General features: G+C 37.7%; 1 protein-coding gene across 1 annotated transcript in view; it reads right to left on the bottom strand.

Moving 5' to 3' along the window:
- Positions 1–3,389: 3,389 nt before the first annotated feature.
- LOC126175936 (SUZ domain-containing protein 1) overlaps positions 3,390–16,332 on the bottom strand; it is a 65,143-nt gene continuing 52,200 nt past the window's right edge. The window contains exons 4-5 of the mRNA XM_049923014.1: positions 8,715–8,803; positions 3,390–4,125 (exon numbers count right to left, since the gene is read on the bottom strand). Of these exons, the coding sequence (XP_049778971.1) occupies positions 4,014–4,125; positions 8,715–8,803 (201 nt within the window). The 3' untranslated portion in view covers positions 3,390–4,013. The remainder of the gene's footprint in view (positions 4,126–8,714; positions 8,804–16,332) is intronic.

Here is a 16,332-nt window from a genome sequence, read left to right as displayed (position 1 = left end):
GCTTGCAGTTTCTCTCTGATTGATACGACGATCATTCTGAATCTGTCAACAATTTGCTTGCGAAACTCTGTAGTTGCTGTCACAGGATGTGCAACTCTTTGTCACGCAGGTCAGATGTTCCCATCTCAACATCTTTAAACTTATTCACTCAATGACGCACAGTACTCACATCAACACAATCACCATAAACTGCTTTCATTCTCTGATGACTCACTTTTGGGGGTGACACCTTCTGCAGTCAAGAATTCAATGAGTCTACATTACTCAAATCGCATTGACTGACTATCTGCGCAGGGTTCCATACTTTACACTGTAACAACACAACTGTTCAATGCTAAGGCTTCCTGCCAGCTGGAGCTATAGAGAAGAGGCTACAAAACAAGCCAGTACCTACTGAACACAAATGCTGCCAACTGTTGAAGAGTTATGAATGTGGAGGCATTACTTTTCAGTCAATCCTCGTACTTGCTTGTCTTTATTCTCTCCATTGTATTCGGCCCAGGGTTTCACTTTTCGGTATTAACTAAGAAGATAAATGGATTTCACACACATGCTGTATTGCTTGAACTTATGGTCTGGACACTACTCCTAAAACTTGTTGTCATGCTTCAACGATACAGGAGCATTAAACAAATTGGATACATTATTACAAAATAGCAATGATCATAAAACTATCAGCATTATGAAAATCTGCAAGTGTTTACTCCCACCTAAACCAAAGCAGACAGACTTTAATAACCCATCAATGACAAGGCCATTGAACATAAAGCACAACCTAGGACTGGGACAAAGGTGAGGGATGAAATTGGCACTGACCTTTTAAAAGAGGCCGACCTGGCATTTATAGCAAGTGACTGATGTAAATCATTGACACCCTAAACCTGGATGTGCAGATGGGAATTTGAGCTACCATCCTCCCAAAGTGTGTCCTGTGTGCTAACCAATGTACCATATTGCTCAGTCATTACATAAACTGTAAAGATTCTTTTCAGGGCTCATTATGATTACATAATTTTGAAACACAAAAATGTCATTAATGTACAGAAGAAGCCATCATTGTTTTCTTGCTAATTTATTTTTTGTTCAATATATTGAAAGATTGAATTATTGGACTTTCAATGTCTTTATACCACAGAATGTATTTCCTGGGGACCACATATACTACTGTAAAAGAATTATTCAGTGTTTGATATAAAGACAATTTTATCATAAATAAACCTTATTTTTATAAGGATATGGGAAAAGCTACTACTGAGGCTTTGTTACACAATTTAATCTTAACAAACTGCTAACTTCTTTGGCATCTTGACTGTGCTACATATCTGTCACTGCTCACAGTTCAGCAATCTATTTTTTTAAATATTAAAACAAGTGATATTGATAATTTTTTAAAAATATATTAACTTCCTTCACAAGTAACCCATTTTAATAATAATTTTTACATATATCTCAAAATGAGGGCACATAAAAAATATCCAAGATTTAATCACTAATGTTTCTTTGAGGTGGAAATCCTACATCTGAAAACTTTAAATAATTTAAATCTTAAAAACTGGTTACAAACCTTCCAAAATTTATTTGCATGCAGCAACAATGATCCAAGGACAAATACCAGCAGCATATCTTTAACAAAAAGTGAAGCCTTACAAAGAGACACTAAATGCTCATTAATCACTGTTACAATCTTTTTTTGGGTACAGATTCAATTAAATAACAATTATCATAATGCAAGATTCTGAATACAGACCATTCTTCATTAAAATAATACTTGAGCAGGCAGAAGTGGAGAGTTGGCCTTCTACCATCAACTGCTTATACTCCAATATAAACACAGTAAGACTAACACTCCAATGACTTTCTAAGAGATAGGAAACGGCAATTCATTCAACTCATTGATAGTGCAACAGAAAAATCCTCTGACACTAGAAGTCAGAAAAACCTATCCACTCAATATTTAAAATGAAATGATTAAACATGAAAATTGTGAAACCAAATACGAAGTGCAAGCAATTTTCAACTTCAGAAAGGAAAATCATATACATAGAAATTAATATTTCTTTACACATAATAAAAGAAAAAAAGCTTTTTGCCTTTCATCTGTTGTTTTGCTGACACTGGGAAACTATTCATTTTTACTGAATTTCTGCAGTCAAAGTTGTGACCACTGTGGATTAACATGCCACAAAGTATTTTCTGGCCCCTACACAGTCTGTGATATTTTTCTTACATTACTATAATCTGCTTCATTGTGTATCTACTTCCATTTCAGAATAAATAGCTGTAATATTCTTCTGTAATAAAAATAAAAATTCCTTTGAAGTTGTTCTATAAGCCATTTTGCCCAAAATCTAAGGCACGTTAATGTGTTTATCTAACTTAAGCCAGGCAGCACAGTTTTTGCAAATAGTAGAAAATTTATTAAAAAAAACAGCCAATGAGGAAAATGCTATTTAAATGATAATTTTAATGATTGCATAAATTAAAACTTTCCCTTCTTTATGAGCTATAAAACTCTCATTGTGTTTGATGGCAAATTCTACCTATATTGAAAATGTGTGCTCAAGAATTACCAAACATTTACAAACCATTTGAGCAGGCCTGACAATTACTTTTCCATACATACAAAACTGACTGTGACATTTCAGAAAACTCTCCAACAAGATTTACATCCATACACAAAATCCGTGGTGGAAATACTTCTGTTCAAGACTAGATCACGACTTCAGGTAGTTCCAATGTATCAAACAGTGGAATGCATCCTGGACTTTTAACATCTTGCAGCTATCATCATTGTTTGTCATGATATTAAATAACTACAATTCAGTACACTCAGTCTTCATGTTAAGTTACAACAGAGGGAATCTTGTATCAGAAGGATGAAACAAACAGAACATGTCTCACTATGCACACTTACATTTATGAAACTGTCATTTTTTTTTTCTTTTTACAAAATTGGAAATATGCACATTCATTATCACTCCATGTCCCATTATTTATTCTCAAATTTATATGAAATGTGGAAAAGTATAAATTCACTTAATTCCTGTAAGCTTAAGTGGCAGCACTGTTCCACCAAGTTCCAAGTGGCATAACAATTTCTTAATGCACAATCTTTACATGTATATCCAGCACATAGATATAATTATCTACTTTTTGAATGAATTGTTTTAAAAATATGCAATCCTGTTATTTGAGTTTAATTCTGTTCACTGCATCTAAATCCTGTTCACTTTTCCTTATTTCATACTGTCACATAAGTCAAAAATGTCTGGATAGAAACACCAACCATGACACAGTAACAATAAAAAAATTGAGTGATAGAGGGAGGGGGGAGGAGAGGGAGGGAGGGGGGAGGGAGAGAGGGAGGGAGAGAGGGAGGGAGAGGGAGAGGGAGAGAGAGAGAGAGAGAGAGAGAGAGAGAGAGAGAGAGAGAGAGAGAGATATATGACGACGACGGTGATGAAGAAGAAGAAATATCTGGTAAGGTATTGTCCTGTTTCCATCACTTATTCTATCATAACAAGAAAGTTGAAATCATCAGCAGAAATCAAAATGCCACAGAAACGTGTGAAATTATTTGCAACTGAAAACAGTCTATAAAAAAAAACCATAAAACCTAAAACATATATAAAATTTGAACAACACAACATCCATGGCAATGAAATGAGTGTATGATATATAATATGTATGTGATTATGTATATGAGAGGTTGTTTCATCACTGGTTTTCATTTCCATAGGGTCCACACACACAGAACTGCGAGTCCATTAAATGTATCAAAATATCAACACAATTGTCTCTTAAGTCATGCCACAACAAGCTGATACAACTAGGCATTGTCTTGTTTTCACTATATAAATCACGCAATTATGTACAATCACATCACAAATATTGGTTGTGAATTCTCCCTTCTCCCATGTGCCTCAAATGTAGGCAATGTCAATTAATTAGTCTGTATTGTCACGGGGAGAGGCAAGGCAGGAGACATCAATAACGTAGTGCTCCTAAGGGCACTATCTACGCAAATTGAATCCTCTCGTTCCGTCGGGTCCCTTCGGATGACGCAAAATGTTGCCAGTTTCTGACGTTCGCAACACCTCCATTTTTGTCTGTATTTTGCTTATCCTGAAACAACGAAGTACAATATAAACAGTGAAAACATTTTACATCACTTCATCACTACATTTAAATAAAAAAATAAAAATAATAATAATAAAAAATCAAATTAGGATAAGACAATGCTCCTACTACTATTTTCTGGCCTTACCCCCATATCTTCATGGTGTTGGCATGTCGATCGGGATTTGGCAATACCAGAGGCAGAGGGTGGTCCCTCACCTCACCATTACTACTATGCTGAGACAGGATTTATGTACCCCATCTGCCTGTGTCTAGTGTTGTGGAGGAGGAGGAGGAGGAGGAGGAGGAGGAGGAGGAGGAGATTAGTGTTTAACGTCCCGTCGACAACAAGGTCACTAGAGACGGAGCGCAAGCTCGGGTGAGGGAAGGATGGGGAAGGAAATTGGCCGTACCCTTTCAAAGGAACCATCCTGGCATTTGCCTGAAGCAATTTAGGGAAATCACGGAAAACCTAAATCAGGATGGCCGGAGACGGGATTGAACCGTCGTCCTCCCGAATGCGAGTACAGTGTGCTAACCACTGTGCCACCTCGCTCGGTCTAGTGTTGTCCCATGTGAAACAGTGAGAAGGTTTTTGAAGTGTTTGCAAATCATGTAATTGAGGCAGGATTTGGGTAAAGCTCGATATTCGCCTAGTCGGATGTGGGAACCACACCCAGGCTGGCTGACACACTGGCCTTTGTTGTCAATCTACCAGTGAATTCTATCATGCTATTGCACATGGCTGTTTGGACGAGTCATTTGGAATAACAAACTAATATCAATATTTTGCAATAAAGTTGTTTATGGGCTGCAAGAAATTCCACTGTAATCTCAGAAAGTAGTTTATCTTTCTACTTATCCTTCTTATCCTTTGATTTCAGTGAAGATTTCACCCTTTTATCTACTGGGAGGATGGTACTTTTCTTCTGCCCACTAACTGCAGGTGCTGGTCCTTGTCCGGACACACACACACACACACACACACACACACAGGTGTCCTCATCCCTCATATGTGGGAACTGCCGTTGCTACAGGGGTAGGGGGCAAGGGAGCTGAAGTTCCTTCCCCTCAACTGTGGGGCAATGCCAGGACGTGTCGTGTAAGACCGTGTCATCACGTGAGGTTTGGACTATGACAACAGTCGCAAAATTTGAGACCATATCAACTGGATGAAGTCTTTCAAACTATTTCTTTGCACCTCAATGAGACAGGTGGTCAAGTGTTTTATACTCTTGGATTTTATTCTGACTCTTAAATACTGAATTATGGTGAATGAGAAGGGTGCACTTCCAGACAGTTGACAAAGTGAGGTGGTTGGTCACAAGGGCTGCCCGTCCACATGCCCAACAGATAGTCTCATTAGAACAGCCACCCAAAACATCTCATCAGAGGAGGAAAAATAAGGCCTGACATCCCATCTAAAAACCATGACCTTAACCTTCTCAGGTAAAATGTTGCCATCGAAGGGTAGGATAAAAGCTCCAGTGTCCACTCTATTACCTTTGGGTCCCTTCTGGATGTGGAGAACAAAATGGACTGCACACCACACCTGATTAGTGTGCATTTCTTCATCAGTTTGTAGCATTAGGTTAAAATGGGAGATTAACACCTTGAATTCTACTGACCTTGTTAATAGGAGAAATGGTGACAGGTATATCTCTTATCTTTGCACAGGCCTGAAGTGCCCGTGATTGGTTGATGTGTGATGTTTTGATCATCAAAGGTCCATTTTTCACTTTCCTATTGCTGTAATCTCCCCAAATTGATCTTCAATATTTGCAAAGAAAAACAGTGGCTTCATTGCGGCATTTGATCCACCGTCAGTTCGAGAACAAACCAAGAGCTCGGCAAACTGTCCACTCCCATAATAAACAGAAGTCAACCATCCGCCTTCCCTGTTACCATTCTTACACGCTCGTTCCATTTCATATTGCCTCGCAACGTTTCGGTTTGATATTTAATCTACATTACTCTCGAGCATTGCGCTAATAATGCAGTATTCGAACATTACTGTATTGTCTTTCCAATTCATCTGCATTAATTTACATTTTTATACATTTAGAGCAAGCTGTCATTCATCACAGCAACTAGAAATTTTGCATAAGTCATCTTATATCCTCCTACAGTGCCTCAACAACAGCACATTCCCGTACACTACAGCATGTTCAACAAACAGATGCAGATTGCTGCTACCCCTGCTGTCAGATCATTTATGTACAGCCAGAATAAGAGCAGTCCTATCACACTTCCCTGGGGCACTCCTGATGATACATTTGTCTCTAACACTCACTATCAAGGACAACATACTGTGTTCTATTACTTAAGAAGTCTTCAAGCCACTCACACATCTGAGAATCTATTCCGTATGCTTGCACCTTTGTTAACAGTCTGCAGTGGGGCACCATGTCACACACTTTGCAGAAATCTAAGATACAGAATCTGCCTATTGCCCTTCATCATGGCTCACAGGATGAGATGTGAGAAAGGGAAAGCAATTCCATTTTAAAATACAGTTTAATTTAAAGAACAAACTGTATTTAGATTACATTTAAATTGTAATTTAAAAAATGCATGTTCACTGTAAATTTATTCTTTTCAGAAAAATGTTTCTAATTTGTGACAGTAGTAGATGTCCTGATGGCATTTTTTTTGTTAACAGCATTCATTCATGATTTAGTTGTTCACTGTGTAAACGAAATGACAGCCATTTACAACTAACTGTAATCAGATGCAAAATGTGGTGGTTGTTAAGAAGGCCTACAAAAATGTTTAGAATGGAAGCAAAAATTACTTCTTTAACTTATTTACCATCTCAATGAGTAAAATATTCAGTCATCATAATGCGCCTAATACCCATACATACATTTTGCATACAGTAAGATTATCTCCCCAGTGTCATGACATGATACCCACTAAAATTTTATATACTACACTAGCCAGACTCAAATCATGTCTTCTATACCTGTTACTTATAAGTCAAATTTTGAATCTGAAACAGTGAAATGCGTGTATTTTGTTGTACATGTCATTTCAATGTCATGTCGGATGCAGAAATCGGACATTAAACAGAACAGTAAACATGCAGTATGTGCCTGTTTACTTGCACCAGCCCCATCTCTAGCAGTGGAGCTCACAGCCTAACAAACTTTCTTGTACTATTGCTAGCAACTGATAAGCAGAAATCAGTTAGAACCACTACTGGATTATTTGCAAGCTATTAACAACTCTAAAAGAACGAAGTGTGAAACCAGGAGTGCCAGTGACTTACAGACAGCTGTGATTGAATTCTATAAATGAGTTTAAAGCTCTAAAGCAATCCACTTGTGACAGCTAACTAGTGTTTGCTTTGAGCTGAGTTTATAGAACATGTTCAATAACTGAAAGGACACTACTTTATTAAATTTAAAGAAGTTGAGAAGAATTAAAAAGCTTTCTAGTGGGAAGCTTTTTCTGCCCTCATAAATCCATATCAAATTAGCTACACGGACTCAAGTAAAAAGCTTTTACAGCGATACACTCTATATCCAAATAATAACTCATGAGAAATGTTTATTTTATAAGCATTAGTTCTAATGATTTCATATTTATTCTATTTATAATTGTAAGAAGTATTCCTGCAGTACAAATCAACTGAATTGGTAGCATATCACAGTGGCTAATTTGCATTCATTGATTGGAAACTCAGCAAAAATTGCTAAACATATAAATTAGAGATGATCTTCAGGTACAGTTGACTGTGGGATGAATGCATTTGATGAGTTGTGCTCCAGCCAAATGCTGATAATTGGCGACAAACTTTGCTTATAACATTTCACCGATGAACAGCATTGCTCATTCCATGGTACGTCTAAATCAATGGGTATCATAGTGCCACGTGCAATATTTGTTGTCCAATGACAAAACTATTTATGCAGTTGCCTCATTCACCTTAAGAATGGGCAGTCTATTATGTGATCTAGAGTATTATCAAGGCATCATCACAAACTAATAGTAAAAATCTGAAATGACATGAGGATATTTCTCTGAAATTACTTCAATTATAACCCATTATACTCCGATATTACACGAAGATAAAGAACCAGTCAGTAAAGTTATCTGTGTAGTGACAGCTGATTACCCATAAATCCTAATATTGCTGAAATTTGGGGTTGTGTGCAAAATTTAACGTCATACTTTTTGTATGATTCTTACTGCATCACTCATTTGTCTTAAACTTTTTCACTAACAAATGTTTCATTCCATAATTATTATTATATTATTAAATAAAGTGCATTCATTTAACAAAAAAGCAAAAATTTGAAAATTAACATAAATTATGCAAACTTGTCTTAATATATTGGTAGAAGTACAATAATAAATACATGATCTTATTGGATTTACAACCCAGCTACTCTTCTTTAAATATTCAAAACAGTATATCGTAAGTAAATATTTACAGATATAATCTTAATGTGTTTAGTTTGGTGACATTCAAATATATGCTCCCACAACCACTACTTATTAAAAGATTTTCTATTTCTATTCCACATTCCCACTGAGCAATTTGAAATTATGTTTGTGTTACTATCACTAGCAAAAAGTACAGCACCAACCTATCATCAGTTGAGGGCAGGTGTTGTTCCTCAGGACTTCGAGCTTCACCAAGGATTCGTAATCTAGCTTCAGCATAAGCTTGTTCACGCTGTAAATAGAGGAAAAAATAAAGTTTTCATATGAATATTTTATATTTGATGGAGAAATAAATTTTAAATCATGCTATACTTGCTTTTCTCACTACCACACATCTTTAAAAAATGTAATGATATAATGTGGAAATGTATCAACTAATTCTAAATGACTAGAAGAGGGCATATATGCTGAAGATGTTACGCAAAACACAAACTAAAATATCCTGTTATATCAAACTGTGTTTTCAGATCACGATGGCTGGGGGATTAATGGATCAGAGGCATTTATTTTCAGTTACTGTGTCAAGTACTGTAACAATGTCTGAACAGAAAGGATTTTAAAAGAGAGTATTTTGAGTCTGTCACAATCGAATCATGACCGGTAAATAAGTTTCAAAGAACTGTGGGACAGTAAATATTTTCACCTACTTAAATACATAGGTGAAAAAAATTTTAACTAGTTGAATGCAGGCAATGTGGGACAACATATTTTACCAATTAAAAAACTATACAAATAACCATTTACTTGAACAATGCCTTCAAAGACTATGAGGATACTGAAACATTCAAATACAAAGTGGAGATTCTTGAAAATAATTTAGGAGTACAGGAGATCTCTTAATGGCGAGTAGTCTCCTTTACTACTAAATAATTTTCATGCTGCCAGAACTTTTCTTACTAAATAAATGAAAATTCTTTGACCTGTGTGGTCTTCCCACTTCAACATCCTTTGTATTTACTATTTTTCAAACGCATTTTCAACTGAGGATATGGTGCATTAGTAATACACTGGACTTGGATTCTTGCTCAATGGAAATGTCAGCACAGACCTCTTGAAAAGGACACAGCTGATTACATCACTCCACCTGAAGCTTGTGCTCAGGTGCTCATCCTGCCACATTGTCGGCAGGATGTTAAATCATAATATTCCCTCCTGACTTCACCTCTCTTCTGATCTGTATCACAAGTTGTGTTGCCCAAACTGTACATGGTTAATAGCACTGGTTTTATTATTATTATTATTATTATTATTATTATTATTATTATTATTACAAGTTCATAAAAACAGAAAAAGAAATACTTTCACTTAATCCATTTTTCCTCTCAATAATCTTGCCTTCACTATTTTTCAATCATGCGCACTTAGATTTTCATTTATTAAGACATATATAATTTTTTTTGAGAAATCTCTAATTTTTTCACGAATTATGATGATCAGATAGTACAGGGTTAATATCACCGATTTTCTCACCTTTAACATGTTGATTATAAAGAGCGTTTGTAAAATAGTTATCTAGATGTGGCATGTACGTGAACAGTAAATGTTCAAATAACACTGATATTTATTTGGATTTTCTCTTGAACTTACCTGAATTCTAAACATTGTTTCCTTAATTTGACTTTTTCCCAAAGCCTCTTCTCACATATTTACAAATGACATTTATGTTCTTGAAACAAATTAAATCCTATTTCAAAGTCACTAGCATAACTACTCATATTATTCAGATTTTAAAAAGGACATGTTACTTGTCTAAAAGAAGAAATATTAAAAGTTTTGGATGTATCTGACAGGTACTTTAATTCTGATCTCAGTTGCCACTGCAACAAAAAACTTTATAAACAAAGTGGTTGAATGATATGGACCTAAGATACAGCTATGGAGAGAAAAAGTTCAACACCCAGTAGCGGAAATCAAACTACATTTGTTGAGAAGATTGCAAGATTAAAGTCAATAACTACAAAAGCACACCAAACTAACAGAAATGGAAGTGAGGAATAATGGATGCAATGCTAATCCCGAACTACTATAAAAGTAACTCAAAATTTCTTTTCTGTCCACATATAAGACTGATGTCAGGCATGCATTCCTAATAAAGTTTCAAAGAGTCAGTACAAGTGTCGTTCACTTAGTCACTACAAACACATCAAGTGAAAATCACTTAGCCAAAACTTAGAGCTGAACCCAACGAGTGGTGACCTCTATGCTGATGCAGGTCCATTGACATATAACTGTGAGGTCCTGGCTGTTACCAGACACTTACATATTCTCATCTGCAAGTTGAAGCTTAAGGCTTTACTATCTATATGAACCCCAAGCCCTTGATATTTGCATGCAGGCGAAAGAGTGCCAACTGCTCACCCAGGCAATTTAATCATCTCAAATTTGTGGCCAAGTTCACAACACACATTAGACACATATTCGAAATTAACAATGATTTTGTAGACTTTCTATCGTGGGTCAACAGTGTCTCAAGTTCACTAGATTTTTTTCACACTTGCACATGTGCAAAAGGAAGACAACAAGCACAGTATGTACATCAATAAACCCACATCAGGACTGAAGTTGCAACTCAATGATGTACCAGGAGAAGAAACACATCTGTACAGTGAGGTCTTTTATGGTTGACTTTGTCTTTTCCAACTGCCAGTGCTCAGAAGGCAAGCTTTTAGCACTGTCCATGAGTTGTGCCATCCTGGGGTGTGTCCCACCTTTTGTCTCATGTCTCAGGATTTTGTGTGGCCGGGCATGCAGAAAGACTGTCAGGAATGAGTCAGATCTTGTCTCAAGTGTCAATCCTGCAAGATTACCCACTATGTCCAAGTCCCGACTGGCGACTTACCAGATACCCCCACGCGCTTCCCCCATGTACATTCGGACATTGTTGGACCACTTCCCCCATCAAACAAGTAGAGATACTTATTAACAATGACTGACCATTATACCCATTGGCCTGAAGCAGTACCAATTCATAACATCACAGATGAGACATTAGCTTCCACCTTTGTTCTAACATGGTTTGTGATATTTAGACGTCTGCTGCATATCTCAATGGACCACAGACATCAGTCTGAATCAGATCTGCTTGCTCAGCTGGTCAAGTTTCGTGGTTATACCCACCGTAAGACTACTAGCTACCACCCGACAAGCTATGGGATGATCAAATCAAGTCAAACACCGGTTCATCCGTGGCAGAATTGGTTTATGGTGAGACACAGCTACTGCCTGGTGATTTTGTTGACACAGACATGATCGAGATAGCTGCTCAAGATCAGTCAGATTTTTCGCATCACTTGAGACAGCACATTTCCAGGACCCATTCTCTTGAGAGCTTCGCAGCATGGCACACCGCCATCTGTTGTGTACCAAGATCTTGAGCAATGTACGTATGTTATGCTCCGCATGGAAGGCACTGCAAGCCCCATATAAAGTTCTCCAATGACATACACAAACAATGGATATTCTGGTGAATGGTAAGGGTACAATTGTCACATTGAACCATGCTAAACTAGCATATGTCTTTCATGACACACCACCGATAGCAGCTCAACAAAGGTGGCCACCCACCTCGGATCGAGATGCTATGTCATAAGCGCCACCACTGTAGCATCCACCTCCCGGGACACAGTTCCAACGACAATGTAGACCAGGGCACAGTTCAACTATGACGTGGACAATTCATTCTGGCCGTAGGATGTGGTTTTTCGATGTCAAAACTGCTTCCATCTGGGACTGATTTAACAGCCTACATGTCAGGCACCACACACTAGTGTGAAGTTCACTGTTGTGTAGCGTACACTGCAGTGCAATGTTCTTAGCAAGTGAATCGGCTGTCTGAGCAGTTCAGTACCCAGCCACCAGGAGTGCTATGTTTTTTTATGCTTTTGTGCGTTTTCTGTGTGTTCTGTTTATTCGTTGTTTTTTTGTGAATTTAATGGTAATGAATGCTCCTTGCCAACGATCTGTTGCAGAGTGTTATTGTATAGTACCCTGTAATCAACTCTATTTTATGTCAAGGTTTAGAGCTCCAAATTACGGTATTTCTATCCTGTCCATTTATAACAGTGACGTCAGTGGTGTACTCCTAATAAAGTATGAAAGAGTCAGTACAAGTGTCATTCATTCAGTCACTACAGACATATCAAGTGAAAGACAGTTAGCCAAAAAGTAGAGCTGAACCCAACAGTTCTAAGCCATGTAATTATCACTGAGGTGTTGAAGTACCCGGATTAATACCATACTACTGTAGAGTCGGCAAAAGGAGATTCATGACAGTTGTAGAGGGCTTGGCACAGCTGCTTCAATTGCACTTCATAGTTTAAAACTGTCAACAGTGCTGCCAGCAGTCAGTTGCCCGAGATCATGTTTCACCCCCTCTATTGTGAACATGATATAAATCCATAACACACAAACTGCTCACTGCCGCCCCCCTCCTGGTCAGGACACGTGCTGGAAAACTAACACCTGTAACACTGCATGACTCTAGAAATACTGTAATAGTCAATCCTTTGGTGTATCTTATCATACTGGCCACACTTAATGGTGATTGCTGTAAATGAGCCAATGCCAATCAGCAATTTCCATTTCCTGACTATTTAAAGCCACTCCTTTACAGCAGATACCTAGGCCTTGATATAACTGACAGCCTAAAACATGGGAGCTGAATCTACCATCCAACTGCCTACCAACAGTATGAGAAGACACCTTATACGAAAGGTGTTGCATTTGGACCCAAGTAGCAAGCACATGGCTGAGAGATACCACTGTGTTCTGTTGATCTTAATGGCTTTTTTCTTAATTATTTTGCACATTACCACCCATCAGAATGTCAAGCCACTGACTGGTTGATTTTTTTCTGCAAAGGACACTTTTACATCATAAAATGTATGTTTATTGTTGTCTATGCTGCTGCTTGAGGGATCTGGGGCAACAAGAGCCAGCATTAACCTGGACCATCGACCAGTGTCTGCCGCGTGCCAGCTTCATCGCCTGTGGTGGAGCTGGCCACGAAATTTAGAAGACTATCATTATAACTATAATAAAGACTCAAAGCACAGTTTCTTTTTCCATTTAGAGGGTCTATTTGGTTTATTAAGTGAATGAAGCCTGACCCAGCACACTGAACACAGTTTCTGGACTTTTATGCTCATTCATGTTAAGGTACGAGGAGGAGGAGAGTGATTTGCTTCTTAATGTGGAAATGGTTGTTTGAGTATAAATTGGAAAAAAATAAATTATTGTGTACAGGAATACTGGGAGAGTTTCACATTAAGTTAGAAAGTAGCACCTGAAAAGAAAACCGCTCTGTTTTTGTTTCTTCTTCTTCTTCAGTAGCACTACAGCCCCCCAGTGAGCCTTGGCTTCTTCAACGATCTTCCTCCACACTTCTTGGTTATTTGTTGCTCTTTTACACCCCAGGACTCCCATACTGGTGAGATCCATTATTACATTGTCAATCCATCTTCTTCTACATCTCCCTTTTCACCTAGCTAAATGGATAACACATTACATCATTTTCCTTGGGATTCTATCCTCTGCCATTCTCTCCAGGTGTTCTAGCCATCATATTCACTGTGATTTCACAAATTTTACTTTGTCCCTACTCATTAACTCTTTTAATTCAGCATTGTAGCATATTCTCCAGCCTTCTTCCTCCCTTATTGGCCCATAGATTTTGCGTAGTATTTTCCACTCAATGGTTCTTAGCACATTTTTATCATGTTCTGTCAACGTCCATACATCTGACCCATATGTGATAACTGGGTGGACTAGGGAGTTATATATTAGCAGTTTCGTTTTTCTTGTAACAAGGATGTTTCTGAAAAGCTGCATATTTGCAAAGTAAGCTCTGTTTCCTGCTTGTATTCTTTTCCTTATAGCCTTTCCAACACTTATTTGTTATTAGGGCTCCCAAGTACTTAAAAGAGGACACTCCTTTGAAGCATTTCCCACTGATGTTTAGGTTTTTAGGGGTTCTTCTGGCCTCAGATTGTGACATTATCATATATTTTGTTTTGTTTTCATGTACTACGAGGCCAATTTTTAAGGCTTCTGTTTCCACTGCCTGGTATGTTTCTTGGAATGTATTGATATTCTAATGGTTTTGACGACACAAGAACTGGATTGCATTCACAATTCACACTCTCATCAGTTGACTTACATGATGTGAGTAACTGATCCTCTTCTCTGGATATTTAGCTACATCAATCTCCCAAAAGCTTCTTCTACGAAGATTTTCACTCGTTAGAGGAATTAATTAGACTCTTTCTCTATTCTTGAAATAATTGGGTACCCGTAGTATACTTTCAGTTCAATCATGATATATATTTTCAGCTTTCACAGACAACAACTTCTGCAAGTCAACTTAATCATCAAACATTAGACTATATTAAACATATTTATAACAACACTGGTCTAACAACCAAATGATTTATGGACGTCACATACGTCTCACCTCGTACAGGGCTAAGACATGACGTAAGTTAAAAGTCTATAATCAATTGTTTGTTTGTCTTTTTACGATAATCACATTCACTAACACAGCAAAGAATAGCCTATAATTACTCCATCTTCTTTCATACAGCGTCTGTGGCGCTAGCGGCAAACACTTGTCGTCATCAGTGGACTGCCACTCATACAGTCTTCTCATGACAAACTTCCAACCTGCACACAGAAACAGGTGGCGCAGTAGATACGCTTCCACTCTCCCACTTATATTTAAAATACCATGTGTTCGAGACGGTGGAAGGATGAGTGGCTCTAGAATTTACACGGAAATTCTCAAAGCACTACATATCCCTCCCCTCGGCTCAAACATGCGATATTTTATACATAATCACCATGTACATTAATATCACATAGGATAACACTTCATTTCTCAACAATACATCTTCTTCTATTAATAATCGTAAATACTCTTGTTCTTATTGCCTAGTCATTCCTTTTTAACATTTTACTACAATTATAAAATGTGAACCTTTCAATCCATGTTGGAGTTAGCTCTTTCAATATTTAAAATCGAGAGGACCCAAATTGTTCTGTTTTCTGCTCTTTCTCCAGGTGTGCATGACCCATGAGTAATCTACTGTTTGTTCCTTCTTTCCGTACTACCAGGAACTCTGGGTAAAATAAGAGTATTTTTTTCTTTTTTTTCCACTTGTAAACATAAAACGTAATAGACTGGTGATGCATAGAATTCAAACTTACTGGACTAACTCCTATAAAACATGTGACTTCAGTCACGATACTGTCCTTTTGCCCTTTAGGAACAGTACCTATACCTCACCTATGGGTTGACCCTATTAGTGCACTCCCTCCTCCTGTTTTGGTAGGTATGCCCCTCTCGATTCCTATTCTCCTATGGTACAGGTCAATCCCCTTCCTGGTGCCCCTGTCCGCACAGTATAGGTCAGCCTTTCTTAGATCTGCCTATCTGACTTTTGTATTCAATAAATGCTGGGTGCGACCCCTCTTATCCTTCCTGACTAGGCCTCATGGTTCATTGCCCTAGTATACATCTTTATGTACACTACCATTAAACATTCTCTGGTAAAGTTACTCACCTATTTTACACCTCAACTCCACTTTATAATACTCCATCTAATACCCTTGAGTTCTCTTGTGTGTGTGTGTGTGTGTGTGTGTGTGTGTGTGTGTGTGTGTGTGTGTGTGTGTGTGTGTTTGAGGTTTACGGGCACTAAACAGCGTGGTCATCAGCGCCCAAACGCATAAAAACAGGAACACATGCAGTGAAGGGACTAAGAC

The sequence above is a fragment of the Schistocerca cancellata genome, chromosome 3, assembly GCF_023864275.1.
Source record: "Schistocerca cancellata isolate TAMUIC-IGC-003103 chromosome 3, iqSchCanc2.1, whole genome shotgun sequence".
In the NCBI taxonomy this organism is placed as follows: Eukaryota; Metazoa; Arthropoda; class Insecta; order Orthoptera; family Acrididae; genus Schistocerca; species Schistocerca cancellata.
Note: the sequence above shows the minus strand (reverse complement) of the source record. Positions and strands in the feature narration are given on the sequence as shown.